At 52.9% G+C, this 15,827-nt stretch overlaps 1 protein-coding gene across 1 annotated transcript; it reads right to left on the reverse strand.

Annotated features, from left to right (window-relative positions):
• Positions 1 to 2,958: 2,958 nt before the first annotated feature.
• LOC116939436 (prostacyclin receptor-like) lies at positions 2,959 to 15,382 on the reverse strand. The gene is made up of 3 exons (XM_032947762.2): positions 13,157 to 15,382; positions 10,718 to 11,423; positions 2,959 to 8,260 (listed from the first exon to the last, which is right to left on the reverse strand). Exons 1-3 carry the CDS (start codon positions 13,351 to 13,353, stop codon positions 7,658 to 7,660), a joined length of 1,506 nt encoding a protein of 501 aa, XP_032803653.2. The 5' UTR covers positions 13,354 to 15,382; the 3' UTR covers positions 2,959 to 7,657.
• Between the last annotated feature and the right edge of the window lie 445 nt (positions 15,383 to 15,827).

Raw genomic sequence — 15,827 nt, forward strand, 5'->3', positions numbered from 1 at the left:
TAAATGAATACTTGGGAAGTCTACTGACATGGGACAACGACTGAACGAAATACAAAAGAGTGAGGACCACAGAGGCAAAAGGAGTGTTAGCAGGATTCAATAACGTAAGACCAAATTGAACATCTCAAGAATGTGCGTGTTAAGTACAACTTTGTATGCATGCGAGACTTGGACGTTAAAAAAATACTGACAGTGATAACATTCGTCAGTTTAACACGTAGGCTGTCGCGACTAATATAATCCATAATATAGGGGGTTTTGTGTTAGATTACTAATTACATTACTAATTGGCTGTGTCGGGTGGTGCCAGGTTTAACGACACATTTATATTTACGCGATATAACCCCCCCCCCAAAAAAAAAAACCCTATAGAGATCAGTTATTGGCACTCGAAATGCATCGCTACAGAAGGATCCTGCCGCATCTAAGCTGGACCCAAAGAGTGTCCAACGTAGAAGTAATAAAAAGGTTGCACACAGAAGTAGACGACCTGATGATGCAGGCAGCGATGAGAATGAAAGTGACACTATTTGGACACACGTGCAGTAGCGTGGGGAACAACAGGACGATTACAAGTGTTGTTGTTGTTGTTGTTCGGGGAAAAATGGAAGGAACCGGAAAGAGAGGAAAACCTACCAGGTAATGGCTTGACGACATCAGAGATTGGTGGCAGAAAGATGTGGCACTACTTGAGCATATCGGCACGAGACAATGGAAAGTGGAAACGAATTGACGGAATGGGCACCTAACAGGGCTCTCTGCCCATGGAGATCGCGATGATGACTGAATCACGGCAGAGATCTTCGCTCCCGCTGCTGCCCTCCAGCGATGCACAGGTCACGAACAAAAAAAGACACCGTCAATAACTCCGCACCAAAAGGAAAACACAACAGGCGACGTTTCGGGTAATGGCGTTTGAAGGCTGCGTTATTGAGTTTTTGTTATTTGTAGAGTAGGTCCCCTATAAAATATGTATATTTATATAGGCGTGTGTTTACCGTAAATGTCCTTGTAATAATAATCATTATGTATTTGAATTGACTCCACCGTGAAGGTGGAGCGCTCTTTAACAATACGACTACTCAACTGACATCCTGGATGGACATCCTTGCAAAACCGGTTGTTCCCTCCCAAAATGGTTGTCTTCGTGAATTATTGGTAAGCAATAAAAACAGACACAACGAATCCAGCAAAGCAAACGGTGGTTTTTGGGGGCTTTAAACAAACGCGATTCTGTCGAAGGACAAACTTGGTTCACGAATCGCTGGGAAGTCAATCTGTGCTGCAGGCTTTATAGCTGTGGCTGCATGTTTCCCGTCATCATGTAGTGCGTATTGATTCGCCGGATAGGTTATGTGTGACTGAGGCTGTTTCCACGTTTTACGGTGCTGCTGCTGCTGCTGTGGCGTTTCGTCTGAAAAATAAGAATAGGTTTTACCCTTTTCTCGCAATAGAACAGGAGGTGCTAAGATGTTAAAACACCAAATAAGAAACCTTTTGCAAGGAACGAAGTCAGCATTAATCACACACAGTACTTGTGGTGATCGTGCAAACAAACATGCTCTGATAATATTTGCATTGTCTTTCAAACTGATTGGCCTACACAAGAGACTGCCTTCTTTATACTGGTAGCAACCTCCTGGTTACACCACCAGCCCGCAGGGGATTATTGTGTCCGTCCGTCCGTCGTCCATCCAAAAATGGGAGGGGTGGGGATGTGTGGAGAGGGGAGGGTGGGGAGGGGCTGGGTGGGGTGGGGAGGGGCTGGGTGGGGAGGGGCTGGGTGGGGAGGGTGGGGCTGGGTGGGGAGGGGAGGGTGGGGAGGGGCTGGGTGGGGAGGGGCTGGGTGGGGAGGGTGGGGCTGGGTGGGGAGGGGAGGGTGGGGAGGGGCTGGGTGGGGAGGGTGGGGAGGGGCTGGGTGGGGAGGGTGGGGAGGGGCTGGGTGGGGAGGGAGGGGCTGGGTGGGGAGGGGAGGGTGGGAGGGGCTGGGTGGGGAGGGTGGGGAGGGGCTGGGTGGGGAGGGTGGGGCTGGGTGGAGAGGGGAGGGTGGGGGGGGGCTGGGTGAGGAGAGAGGGGCTGGGTGGGGAGGGGAGGGTGAGGAGGGGCTGGGTGGGGAGGGTGGGGAGGGGCTGGGTGGGGAGGGTGGGGAGGGTGGGGCTGGGTGGAGAGGGGAGGGTGGGGAGGGGTTGGGTGAGGAGAGAGGGGCTGGGTGAGGAGGGGCTTGGTGGGGAGGGTGGGGAGGGGCTGGGTGGGGAGGGTGGGGCTGGGTGGGGAGGGGCTGGGTGAGGAGGGGCTGGGTGGGGAGGGTGGGGAGGGGCTGGGTGGGGAGGGTGGGGCTGGGTGGAGAGGGGAGGGTGGGGAGGGGCTGGGCTGGGTGGGGAGAGAGGGGCTGGGTGGGGAGGGGCTGGGTGGGGAGGGTGAGGCTGGGAGGGGAGGGTGGGGTTGGGTGGGGGGTGGGAGGGGTGGGGCTGGGTGGGGAGGGGCTGGTCACCCCGTGGTGCCCTTATAAAACTCAACGTTTAACCTACTCACGCCGGCTTGTGCCCGCCCTCACAGTCGGGAATATTTGCGGAATACACCACGTGGTGGTGCCGCCGTTGACCCTGGCCATTAACCAAGCAACCCAACGTTCCTACCAGCTCCCTCCGCAGGGATGTGTTTATCTATCAGAGCTTGTTTGTTTTCATGTTCAACGCAAGTACTGTGTAGTTAATGCAGACACAATTCCTTGCAAACGGTATCTATTTGGTGTTTGAACATCTTAACACCGAATACTCTTTGGTTTCTTTCGGTAAAGTCACGTAGATAGAAAAATAGCTATATAGATCACGATGCTTCGATAGCAACACAAGCCATCGTCTTTTTAACACCTGTTTTATTGACATAAAAGGGTAAAACCTATTCTTATTTTTGATGCTGCCCAAAAAGGTCCCATGTGTGACGAGGGGGGGGGGGGGGGTTGAGAAATGTGACGTCACATAAAAATGCGCAACTTTAAATAAATATAAACAACACGTTCTACTTAATGAAATAGACTTTTTAATAAATGTTTCTCCTACAACATCAGAGTGCAGCGCCACATTAAATACGCACTACAATGACAATAGTTTGAAGCGATTTGAAGCATGTTTTATTTTCAAAATGGAAACATGGTTTTGGGGGCGGGGGGGGGGGGGGCAGAGCTTTGTGACGTCATATTTGAGGGGGGGGGGTCTGACTTTTGTGACGCCGTGTGACGAGGAGAGGGGGGGGGGTAAAAAATCATTCAAAATCGCGTGACGTCATTTATGGACGGCCCCCTACGCGATGTAAAAACGCCTTCGTTGCTCCTGGAGCACCGCACGCGGTCGCCTGTTTGAGCTGCTCGTGACGTCACTTGTGTCAGCACCAGGACACACGAAGAAAAGACAAGGACGGCCCCTTACCCCCCAGGGTAGACTTCTTTACCCCAACGCTACTCTCCCAATGCTTTCTGACAGTCGTCTCCTTAAATCACCCCCCCACCCCCCACCACTTGCAGAAAAGAGAGCTTCTTAGCTTCGTGGGTCCAACCCCGGCCTAAACAAAAAAAAATAACCAAATTAACGACGATAGGCTGACGAAAAAAAAAACCCCGATTCATTTGTACGCGTAGAGAGACGGACCGTAATTCGTTTTGTTTTTGTTTCAATTTCATTCCCGAACAAATCTCCGCCAGGGTATCCGTGTTACAATTAAAATACAACACTGAATTTGTTTACTCATAGTTGTACGGGGTAACCTCTGGTGGTGAGGATGATGACGACGATGATGGTTTCCACCCATGTATTCACGTGTTCACATGTAAGCGTACATACGTGTTTACATGCTGCACGCGTACTTACACAGACTTACTACACACGATTCTACGCTCGCACTACTTACGCGTGTACATTATAAACACAATTCTCTATATACATACACACACTGTACTTGCATCTACGGTATAAATACTATACGTACAAAAGACGAGAAATTACCCGTGCACATACACGTACGCATATCGGTAGGTACAGCGTCGTGGCCTTTCATTCAAATAATATCAACAGGGGGGAAATGAGTGTTGGAGTAAACACTGCTGCGGACTCGGAAAACCGGGCCTCCGGGGCATCATGCGGTGGCTTGTCAAGGGCTGCAGTGGCGGCTCTGGAAATTAAAAAAAAATGGCTCGTCGTGTTATTTTGGTTTCCGACCCCTGGTCGTGGAAGTCCAGATTCACCATGGGACTCCAGTTCACCATGGGGGTCCAGTTCACCATGGGACTCCAGTTCACCATGGGGGTCCAGTTCACCATGGGACTCCAGTTCACCATGGGGGTCCAGTTCATCATGGGACTCCAGTTCACCATGGGAGTCCAGTTCACCATGGGGGTCCAGTTCACCATGGGACTCCAGTTCACCATGGGGTCCAGTTCACCATGGGAGTCCAGTTCACCATGGGGATCCAGTTCACCATGGGACTCCAGTTCACCATGGGAGTCCAGTTCACCATGGGGGTCCAGTTCACCATGGGACTCCAGTTCACCATGGGGTCCAGTTCACCATGGGAGTCCAGTTCATCATGGGACTCCAGTTCACCATGGGAGTCCAGTTCACCATGGGGGTCCAGTTCACCATGGGGTCCAGTTCACCATGGGGATCCAGTTCACCATGGGGGTCCAGTTCACCATGGGGGTCCAGTTCACCATGGGACTCCAATTCACCATGGGGTCCAGTTCACCATGGGGATCCAGTTCACCATGGGGGTCCAGTTCACCATGGGGGTCCAGTTCATCATGGGACTCCAGTTCACCATGGGGGTCCAGTTCACCATGGGACTCCAGTTCACCATGGGAGTCCAGTTCACCATGGGGGTCCAGTTCACCATGGGACTCCAGTTCACCATGGGGTCCAGTTCACCATGGGAGTCCAGTTCACCATGGGGGTCCAGTTCACCATGGGACTCCAGTTCACCATGGGGGCCAGTTCACCATGGGGGTCCAGTTCACCATGGGGGTCCAGTAAACCATGGGGGTCCAGTTCACCATGTGACTCCAGTTCACCATGGGGTCCAGTTCACCATGGGAGTCCAGTTCACCATGGGGGTCCAGTTCACCATGGGACTCCAGTTCACCATGGGGGTCCAGTAAACCATGGGGGTCCAGTTCACCATGGGGGTCCAGTTCACCATGGGGGTCCAGTAAACCATGGGGGTCCAGTTCACCATGTGACTCCAGTTCACCATGGGGTCCAGTTCACCATGGGAGTCCAGTTCACCATGGGAGTCCAGTTCACCATGGGACTCCAGTTCACCATGGGGTCCAGTTCACCATGGGGGTCCAGTTCACCATGGGGGTCCAGTTAACCATGGGAGTCCAGTTCACCATGGGAGTCCAGTTCACCATGGGAGTCCAGTTCACCATGGGACTCCAGTTCACCATGGGGGTCCAGTTCACCATGTGACTCCAGTTCACCATGGGGGTCCAGTTCACCATGGGACTCCAGTTCACCATGGGAGTCCAGTTCACCATGGGACTCCAGTTCACCATGGGAGTCCAGTTCACCATGGGAGTCCAGTTCACCATGGGGGTCCAGTTCACCATGGGGGTCCAGTTCTTGTTGTTTTGGTTGCCGACCCCTGGTCTAGCGTAACTGACAGTGATGCACAAATAACTTAACACGTTCGGCACTAACATTCGTTAATAACACCGTGGCCTTAACGGAAAAGTAGAGCATAGAGTCGGGAACTCTTTTCCACTCTACCTCTCTGATGTATCTGCATGTTAAGAAGGACCATTGCCCGAAACGTCTCCTATTATGCATTTTTTCATCGGAAGGCCACAGTGTTACTGGCGATTATCGAAGGCGGATGGAGATCACATATTTCAAATAAAAGAGGACAGAGCAGGCGGGCTGGAGTGCTTTTTAGAGAGCTGGCGATGAATCAATCAACATCATGCGCTGCGACATATTGCACATTAAAAAAGACACGCGCAGAGAAGTGGCAGACGCGTGCCTCTCCCCCTTCGCGTGTTTATTTAGCAGAGCGAGGCGCGCGTGGAGAGGCGCCTGTGACCTGGAAAAAAGGAAATGGAATCCCAGCGTGGCGCTTTTCCTTCAACTCTACCGGCAATCACCTCGCATCAATCCTCCCACCCCCACTCAGATGAGTGGCAGGAGGAGGATGAGGTGCCATTGACCTTATCCCCCACCCCATCCCTCGTGTAATGCGGGTGGCGTTGTTATCTGCGAGTTATGAACACGCCAGGGGCTTGTTCCGTATTGGCGACGGCCAGTCCGGCGTCACCGATTGTGTTTATTGGCGTGCGTACGCTCACAACCCTTCGCGAAGGAGAGACTCGGCTATTCGGGCGTGCGTCGTCCGTCGACTGGCCCCTTGTGTATGCGTGCGTACCGGGATGAGCGGTGAATTGTGACATTCAATTCGGGGAGAGTTTCGCAATGACCCTGCGGGTGGAACACTGCCAAAGGCATTGGTGACCAATTCTGAAGAGGGCGCAAAGAAGCGTGGAGAGATGCATGCTGGGTATTACAATCAGAGATGCATGCTGGATATTATCATGAGAGATGTATGCTGGGTATTACAATGAGAGCCAGGGAGAGGAACGCATGGATCAAAGACCAAGCACAAATGACAACACCATATCGACTGCTATAATAAAAAAGTAAGCAGGCTTGGTCAGGGCACGTCATGGCTAGAGGGTATGATGGTGATGGACGAGACTGATGGTCGAACGGCAGCCAAACGACTGAGCTCGCCAGAGAGGTTGATCCTTGCGAAGATGGAGCGATGAGTTCAGTTGATTTTGAGGAGGGAGATGGATTTTTGCATCGTAGGACCCGTGCGGGGTTACGACGGAACGGAGAAAGCCTTCATCCAGCAGTGGAGATATCTCGGGATCTGAAAGGTATTCTGTTGAGCCGTATAGATTGTAGAAGTAAGTTCTGTTAGCGAGCACATATTGAGGCAGGCTAAGCGCACGGGGGTGCGGTGTTGGTAAATACTACACACGCCTGCATGGGGCACCTTTGTCTCTCTAGTGCAGGGGCAGGGGAACCTTGTTTCTGCCGAGGGCCATTTGGATGTTTATAACACCATTCGCGGGCCATATAAATTAGCCTGTTAAATTTGGTCAAACATTAAATTAACTCACCCCTAATGTGATGGCTGGAACTGTTTCTCTTTGGTGAGACGTGTGATGATGTTAGCTGGTATTGATTATTCTGCTACTCGCAACTGCTTTTCCAGGTTTGCTCCTAGATTTATTGAATTTCGAGTCCCGCCTGCGGTTGCCTTGGCAGGGCCAGACCCAAATGATTTCGCGGTCCTTATACGGCCCGCGGGCCGGACGTTCCCCACCCCTGCTCTAGTGCTAGTGTTGAACACACTGCAAGCAATTCCTAACTCTACTCTTGAGTCGACCTAGAGGAGCAGCAAGCCAAGTACTCTCACCAACTGCTAGTGGGTATCGTGCATCACGACCAGAAGGAGTAGGTAGCTCGTGCTGCTGCTGCTCATAATTGACGTGCAGCAAATAACTGTGCTACTTCATCAGTTGCCGCCTCAGCCGTTATTACTGCTGCTGCTGTAGATTACGATGCTGTTCCTGTTTATGCTGCTGCTGATTAGATTATTGCTTTTATAGACATTGCTGTTCATGTGGCACCATCTGCAGCTGCTGCTTTTGCAAATGACAAAGCTGCTGCTGCTGTACCTGCTGCTGCTGCTGCTGCAGTTTACAATGCCGCCCCAGCATCCCCAACTGCCAATGCTTCTGCTGATGATGGGATTGTTGTTGCTGCTGCTGCTCTTGCTGCTGTTGCTGATTATAATTTGGATCCTGCTGCTTCTGCTGCTGATGCTGCTGCTGATGACGTTGCTCCGTGTGTTCCCGCTGAGGATGATGGTTGGGATCACGCTGCTGCTGCTGCTGCTGATCCAGCGACTGCTGCTCGCCACGCCGAACCGACACGAGGCCCCTCTCAGCCCCCGTGTCCGCGAGCGCTTTGCGGAGTCCTGGCGCGGCGCGGGAGACCTTCCCCGGGGTCTCCCTCCCTAGGCACGGCCTCGGGCAGCGGCCGCACAGGCGGCGCACGAAGCGACGGATGCGCACGAAGAACGAATGGCGCCCCAGCAGGTACATCCAGGGGTCCAGGATGGGGTTGAAGGCGTGCAGCCGCAGAGCGTTTAGGTCCCGGTTGTAGTCCGACTTCGAGGTCACGGCGTTGACGATCGCACGGACCTGCGAGGAGGATAGGGTGCAGGGCACGGCGGATCCCGTGAGCTCGGGGAAACAGCGCGGGTGTGTCCGCTGCGCAAATCCTCTGTGCTGCCCGTTACCCTCGGATGTTGAGCTGCAGTAGGCTGACGCTCATCTGGCCAGGTGAGGGCGGTCGGCAAACCGAAATAACTAAAAGGGCCATTTTGATTTAAAGCTTTCGTGACTGCAGGGATTCATATTCTTGGTTCTTTCGGTAAAGTCACCACGTAGAAGGGAAACAATAAAATAATAAAAATATAAAACAATAAAATTATCACGACGTTTCGACTGCAACACAAGTAACCTGACGATGATGGCTTGTGTTGCAATCGAAACGTCGTGAGAATTTTATTGTTTTATATTTTTATTATTTTATTGTTTCCCTTCTACGTGACTTTACCGAAAGAACCAAGAATATAAAAAGGGCCATTTTAAATAAAGAAATATATAACTTGGTAATAACACTCAATACTTCAGGAGCCGCAATGCACGTGAGTCCAAGACGTTGGGTCCTTAATAAGTAACGGTCACGCAGCAGTCCTTTAAGAGCCGCATTCGGCTCCGGAGTAGCGGGGTTTGCCGACCCCTGGATCAGGTGGTGCGGCGACAAAAGCGCTTGACTTACAAAAGAAGGGCAGCCGGAGTGGGCGTCCCATATTTCATTTAGCCACTTTATTATATTTTTTTGGTAAAAACGCATAAACGGTTATTGTCACGGTTGCTTAAGTATACAGTATATATGTAATAATGTAAAAACAAGAATCTTAGGTGTGGCACTGTCTCCACGTTATTCCGCGAATTACTGTTTCGTCTTTAACACGGCCGCGACTTTACTTGGAATGTTCCTTGATAAAAAAAAACTTTGCCTGCTACATTGGCTGACGGGCCACAGAAAATATTCATCGCATTCACCGCGCCGTGTATGTATGTTGAATTTCTTTCGCACCGTACGTGGCCGGCCAACCGTGCTAATCGGAGGTGCCAGGCTAGGTGAACTTTGATGCCACGTGGAGTTGTCGAAGGCCCGCTGGCAGGAGGTCACTTGGACAAACCGAGGTGTCATGGGTTGACTGAGATGACTGACAGATGCACCACCTGTGCCCCCCCCCCCCCCACTGTACCGACTTGCTGCGTTTTATCCATCAGGCGTCCCGCTCGTTGTTGTGAGCGTCGCTCCTCTGCCCTCCGTTGTGGAGGTCGACTTCCTCTAGATGCCCACTAGCGTCTTTCACGAGCCTCCTCTACGGAGGCCGATCTTGAGCACAGGTGGTGCTATTTGGAGGTGCGGGGGAAGGGCTGCAAACTAAACACAAAAACAGAAGTTCTAAACAAATGAGTTTTCAATCTTGACGGAAAGGTGAATTCTTAGATTGAAAACTCATTTCTTTGGAACTTCGTTGTGTTTGGTTTGTGTGGTGGTGCCGCCTAGCGGACACGGCGCGGTGTTTCATTTTTAATGTACAACGCGACCAGGGGTGCTGAAGGGCAAAGTAGCCTTGACCAGTGTCAGGGCACTCAGGAGCAATGCAGTTTCATTCACGCTGGGTGTTTGGCGCTGATAAAGTTGCCTCGTCCGTACCGGCTTGTCTACACCACCACCAGTGACGTGCATCTGTCACGGCACTCACGTAAGGACCCCATTTTCATCGGAAGGAACCAGCGATATTTTATTGGCACTGGTGGCGAGCTGTGGGAGCTGGTTTTGAAAAGAAAGAATCAACAATAACCAACATTTAGACTGATGAAAGGGCTGCACACACGTGTACAAAGATCCCCCGTATAAACTTACCATACTTGTTGGGCAAATGCTGTTCGCGAGCACCTATGAAGGCCGGCACGGTACGCAGAGGCGTGGGTGGCCAGTACCATACCCGGCTGCCTTTGTCTCCCCAATGGCGATATTTACACACCACAACCAGGTACTCATTTGATTTAGGGGAGGCCCCGGACCGTTTCAGATAATCGTCACCGGTGTTGGCCGTAAGCGGGAATCGAACTCTGGTGGCCGGGTTCGTAGCGCAGCGTACACACACACACACGCACACACGTGTACACACGCGTACACACGCACACACACAGATACACAGATGAGCGGTGGTGTGAGATGTTATCTCCCTCGCCTGGTATATAGCAGGTTTGTGTCTCTCCCCGTGGTCGCGTGTATTTTGTTCCGGGCCCTCCGGTTATTTCCTCCACATTTCGAAACGTGCTTTTACAGTATTCGGCTGCTATTAATTTCCACATAAGCCACTTCGCTGAGCTATCATTTGTGGCCAGGTCGCTTCTGAAAAGGAGCTACATAGCTCGGTGGGCTTTACGGAAGTAAAATTAAGGGAGAAAAAAAGGAGAAAGACAATTTCAATTACATTTCAGTACTGCTGTTTTGAAATTGGGTCCATCTTTTTGAAACACCCTGTAGTTTGAAGTGCAAGCGGGTACCGTGAGCGGCGTGGTGCATACGAGCGACACGAGGGTGATGGACACGAGCAGAGTGAGATTGTCCTCCTCCTGCCGGTGCTGCCGGCGCCTCTCGCGAGCCCCTGCCGCGCCGCCGGGCCCTGCCGCTTGGAGGACCCTCTTGCGCCTGATCATGCGGCCCAGGGTGACCATGACGCACGCGTTGCACACCACGGTGACGAGCGTCAGCGTGGCCATGACGGACGCGTACGCGAGCGGGAACGCGGCGCCAGAGACGCCGTCGCGGCCGCCACGAGGCCGCATGTCCACGTAGCACCACGTGCCCGGCTCGTAGACCACGGCGTCGGCGATGCCCAAGGGAGGAGCGGCGCCCAGGAGCGCGGCGCCCGCGAAGATGAGGCCGAGGGTGACGCGCAGCACGACGTCGCGATGCGCGCTGCCCGCGTACGCGAACGGCGCGCTGATGCAGAGGACGCGCTCCACGGCCATCGCGCACACGATGCCCTGCGTGGCGGCGCCGAAGAAGAGCATGCACGCGGCCATGGACGTGCAAAGCCCCGCGCCGCCCAGCGCGGGCACCGTGAGGTTGCGGCCGTAGGCGGTGATCGCCACGGGGCTCGTGAGGCAGGTGCCCAGCAGGTCCGTGACGGTGAGAGCCAGCACCAGGGTGTAGAAGGCACCCAGCTCACGGCCGTTGCCGCCGCTGCCGCCGCCGCCGCTGCTGTTGCTGATGGTGGTGGGGGAAGGTGGTGGTTGATCAGTGGGTGGTGGTGGTGGTGGTTTTAAACATTAAAATGTCACCTGGATAAACCTTGAGATGGAACATTTCGTTTGCAAGGGGTCGTGTCCATTGCAAGGTGCTGTCGATTGACCACGTGCATAGCAAAGCACGTAAACACATGTATGAAAATCTGTAACTTACACGGTATGCAGTTATACAATGAACAATCATGTATTACAACAAAAATAATAATGATGGTGGTGTTGGAAGTGGTGGTCAGGTGATTTTGTTAATTCGTGGAGGAAGTGGTGATGTAATTGTTACAGCGACGGTATTGGTGGTGATGGCGATGCAGGTTGTGATGATGGTCACAGGGGGAAGGTGACTATGATAATGGAGGTTGGTGGCCATTGTGATGATGATGATGGTGATAATAATATCAGAAGTGATGGTGGTGGCCAGCGTCAGGTTAAAATAAAAAAAACACAACCGAAGAAATGAATATCGTTGTCGCTGCAACTCCCGTGCCTTGTGTCCCGGCCGGTCCGGCGGGTCAACGCACAGTCCATTCCACATTCCTCTGACGCGCGTGAACGTATCCAGTTGTACAACCACCGGTTGTCACTTTACAACCCAGCAGCAAGGCGGTAACCAATTTGGAATGATCCCGGAGGTGTGATGATCCCGGGATTTGAATCCGAAGCAATCGCAGGCCCAAACACACGATCTCGCTTTATTGCTGATCAGTTTAACAAGTTGCAGTAGTAGTAGGAGGAGGCTTTTGCGACCAAATATTAACCATAATAGAGGTTTTGGGGGGCTAGATCGCCTAAATATAAATGTGTCGTTAAACCCGCCACCACTTGACACGGCCAATTAGTAAGGGTTGTCACGTAAACAAAACATGCCAAGTAGTCACTAGTACAGCACACCGGTGTGTTGGAGAGTAAACCCACGACATTTACAATTGGAGTACGACGTTTCGCCAGTTATTACAACCAGCATCGTCAGGCGACGGCCAGATTTGTGGAGAAATCCTCCTGTTTCAGTCTTTAATACTGCCAATACTTTCCCCATGCGACCGCCGGTTGCGTGGGTCGCGGCCCCCACAGTCCCACGTGCACGTGATACCTCACGTACTCGATCGACTTGCGCGCCACGTGCTGTTGATCGTTATGGCTATGCTCATGAGCAACGCGACTGGGGAAGTTATTTCCGAGTCCCAAGTCATTGTTACAGTTTCGGTTTTCCTTTGGAATGTTTTTTTTGGCCAATCCCCTTTGAGTATACAGCTAGGAGAGGAGGTGTCTTGCTGCCTGTCGGAAGGAAGCCGGAGAAGACCCACCGCGCTTACGAGGGGATAGCGCCGAACAGATCCGCTTGCTGTACTGTCGCCCGCGCGCCCAACTCGCATGTCTTGCAGCACGGCATATCTCCACCTCCGATTTTATCACGGTTGACTACGTACGGCGCGAAAGAAATTCAACATACATACAAAAAGGGTCCCGTAGATCAATTTTACAGACTGACTGAAGCACAACAGGCTTGATCAAGTCTTGCTGCAAAGATGCGCCGAGAAACCATTCCGAACCAAGGTGTTGGAGTCGTGCCTTGGAGGTGGCCCACTCGGTCCACCGGCAATCTAAACAGAGCTGTGGTTCATAAGCGCGCCCCAACACCACCGCCACGTGTCAGCCACGCGTTCCCAACCCGTCCCACTCGGCGCGCCCATCACTCACCCGAAGGCGGCCCTGAAGGTGCCGCTCGTGCCGGTTCTGCCGCCCCTGCTGCTGCAGCTGATGCAGGAGCGGCCCGCGGTGCGAATCAGCATGGCCAGCGCGAGGAGGTTGCCGAGGAGACCCACGGAGAACATGACCGCGCACGTGCGCACCGTGTGCATGGGAAGGATGTGAGTGCTGTTCCGCTCGAACACCATGGTGCGTTGAGACGCAAGCCTCGGCAGTCAGACTCGTGATAGCCTCTCTGTCTCTCTCTCTCTCTCCGTCTCTCTGTTCCTCTCCGCGTCTTTCGGTGTCCGAAATAAACGCGCGCGAGCCCGCCCGCCCGCGCGGCTGGCCGTCCGTGTTGTTTCTCCGTTGGAAGCGGCGGCGCTTTGAGAAGTGACAGCGGCGAGTCACGACGCGTCGCGGCTCAGCCGGGCACGGGCGGAGCCGCCCGGGTTATCGCGGAGAGAGGCGCGTTTCATATCGACCAGCAGCTGCATTCAGACGCAGTATAACGCGTAGCTGAAGTCGTATAGAACGCGTGTCAAACGCGAATGCGCAGCTCCCCCTGTTTGAACAGCTCACCAGGCGACAGCAGCAGCAGCAGCGACGACACGGACGGTGCCAGACGGTTCCGCGCCACATGGATTGAATTTTACGCACGAGGAGAGACGTTGATGGAGGCGGGCGGGGGTGGTCTGGGGAGGGGGCGTGCAGATCGGTCCAGTGCGTCGCTCTGGTTCTCTAAATCCCGTGGGAAGGTGCAGGATCCAGCGGGAATCTGTTAAATCCCAGCATCGCCGAGGGATAGATCTGCTCTTTCCGCCACAGCGCTCTCGTCTCTTGCTCTACTCGCTCTCTCGCCCCCTGTCTCCCACATTGTCACCCCCGCCCCTTTTCCCGTAGCCCAGAGAGTGCGGAACCGAATTCGGTTGTGAGTAATCCGGCCCGGGATTTGGAAACCGCCACACATTTCCATTGCGTCTCAGCCGTCCACTCCGCCGGACGTGGGGAACTAGCAGTGCGTGTGTGTGATTATGCGTGTGTGTGATTATGCGTGTGTATGCGTAAGTGTGCGGTAGTGTGGCGGTTAGTGCGCCGCGCTATGAACCCGGCGACCCGGGTTCGATTCCCGCTCACGGTCAACACCAGTGACGATTATCTGAACCGGTCCTGGGCCTCCCCTAGGTCGACTTTGCCTCAAATGAGTACCTGGTGCGGTGTGTAAACATCGCCACTGGGGAGACAAAGGCGGTCGGGCGTGGTCCTGGCCACCCACCCCCTCGTGTGCCGTTACGGCCTTTATAGGTGCTCGCTCACAGCACTTGCCCCAACAGTCTGTTAAGGTCTTTGTGAGTCTGTGCGTGTGCAAATTTTTAACTTATAATCAGGTTATAACCCGCTGAGATCAAAAGCTTAATTGTTGAAGAGTAGACCTCTGGACCGAAATAAAGTACAGCCGTAGAGAGCACTTACAGCTATAGAGATAACGTATGTAAGATGTTAAATGTATTTCGCACCGTACGCAGCCAACCGTGCCGATCGAAATTGCGGGGGAAGGACAACAAACGAAACACAAAGAGCAGTTCTAAAGAAATTAGTTTTTTTCTAAATATTGCCATATAGATCAAGTGCAGACATAGTGATCACGTACAGTCATAGAGATCAATTACAGCTACAGGTAGCAAGTGTAGCGGTGGAGGACAGACATAAATCGTAGCACGAGTATGAGGAGGAGGAGCGGTCACAGCTCGTCAGCGTCACCTGAAACGTATTGCGGGACCCCGGGGTCCCGAAAAAACGAAAGTCAAAATCGAAATTTATTTATGTATTTCTTTTTGGCGACTGCGTCCCACCGCGCAGATAAACGCCGCGACCCGCCTGGCGCAGATCGTTCTGTCGCTGCCGTGTCGGCCAAGCAGCAGCGAGGACGAATGCGCAGAAGAAACAACATTTTGAAACTTTGATGAGCGCATCGTGTAGAGCTCGCCTAGAGGAATAGACGGCCGTATCGTTCGCCTTCAACATACATAAAATGACGTCGCAACGCAGTTTATTGCGAGATTCGGGGGGGGGGGTTGCTTATGAGACCCCTGGGTCCCGCCATAAGGTTCACATGTCGCTTTGACAAATACTCACATCCACCCAGTCCGATTCCCGAGTCGATCGACGTCTCGTATCGAGATTCGATTCGATAGCGGAATATTGTTCTCGTCTCGTTTCTTCCCTGCTCGTGTGTCCCGTTTCTCGTTCTGCCCAGAAATTGTACAATTCGCTCAGCCGCCCTCAACGTGACGTCACGGCGTGTATGATTGGCACACACAATTCGGGTTTTACAAGCACGACAGTCGATGCGTGTTATCCCGAGGGCCGTACATATGTTTTAAATGTATTATCATTGAAAGTCGCACCATTCATTTGCTTACGCCAACGCGGCTGGACAGCACTGGTCTGGAAGGCCAATGGAGGCAAATGGACCAAAACACGTGTTTATATTTGTGTCGGAAGAGATGAAGATCACTTTCATTGTTTATTAGACAATCTACCCATCAATCAAGACCTCGACAATGCACCTCCCTGCCGACTCGAGTCCCGATCCCCACCCCCTTTCTGCTTTCATCGGCCTCGACTCTCGCCCAGATCCGGGCAGAACGCTGACTGGTGGAACCATCAACCGCATCACAAC

Source organism: Petromyzon marinus, chromosome 6 (assembly GCF_048934315.1).
Source record: "Petromyzon marinus isolate PM22_M1 ecotype Great Lakes invasive population chromosome 6, UKy_Petmar_22M1.pri1.0, whole genome shotgun sequence".
Lineage (NCBI taxonomy): Eukaryota > Metazoa > Chordata > Hyperoartia > Petromyzontiformes > Petromyzontidae > Petromyzon > Petromyzon marinus.

Bases quoted from the DNA above. Each gene is read 5' to 3' on its own strand.
- LOC116939436 (XM_032947762.2), bottom strand. From the start codon at position 13,353: ATGGTGTTCGAGCGGAACAGCACTCACATCCTTCCCATGCACACGGTG. The intron at 11,424-13,156 runs GTGAGTGATGGG...CACCACCATCAG, and splicing joins ACCTTCAGGGCCGCCTTCGG to CAACAGCAGCGGCGGCGGCG. The intron at 8,261-10,717 runs GTACCCGCTTGC...TCCTCCTCGCAG, and splicing joins TATGCACCACGCCGCTCACG to GTCCGTGCGATCGTCAACGC.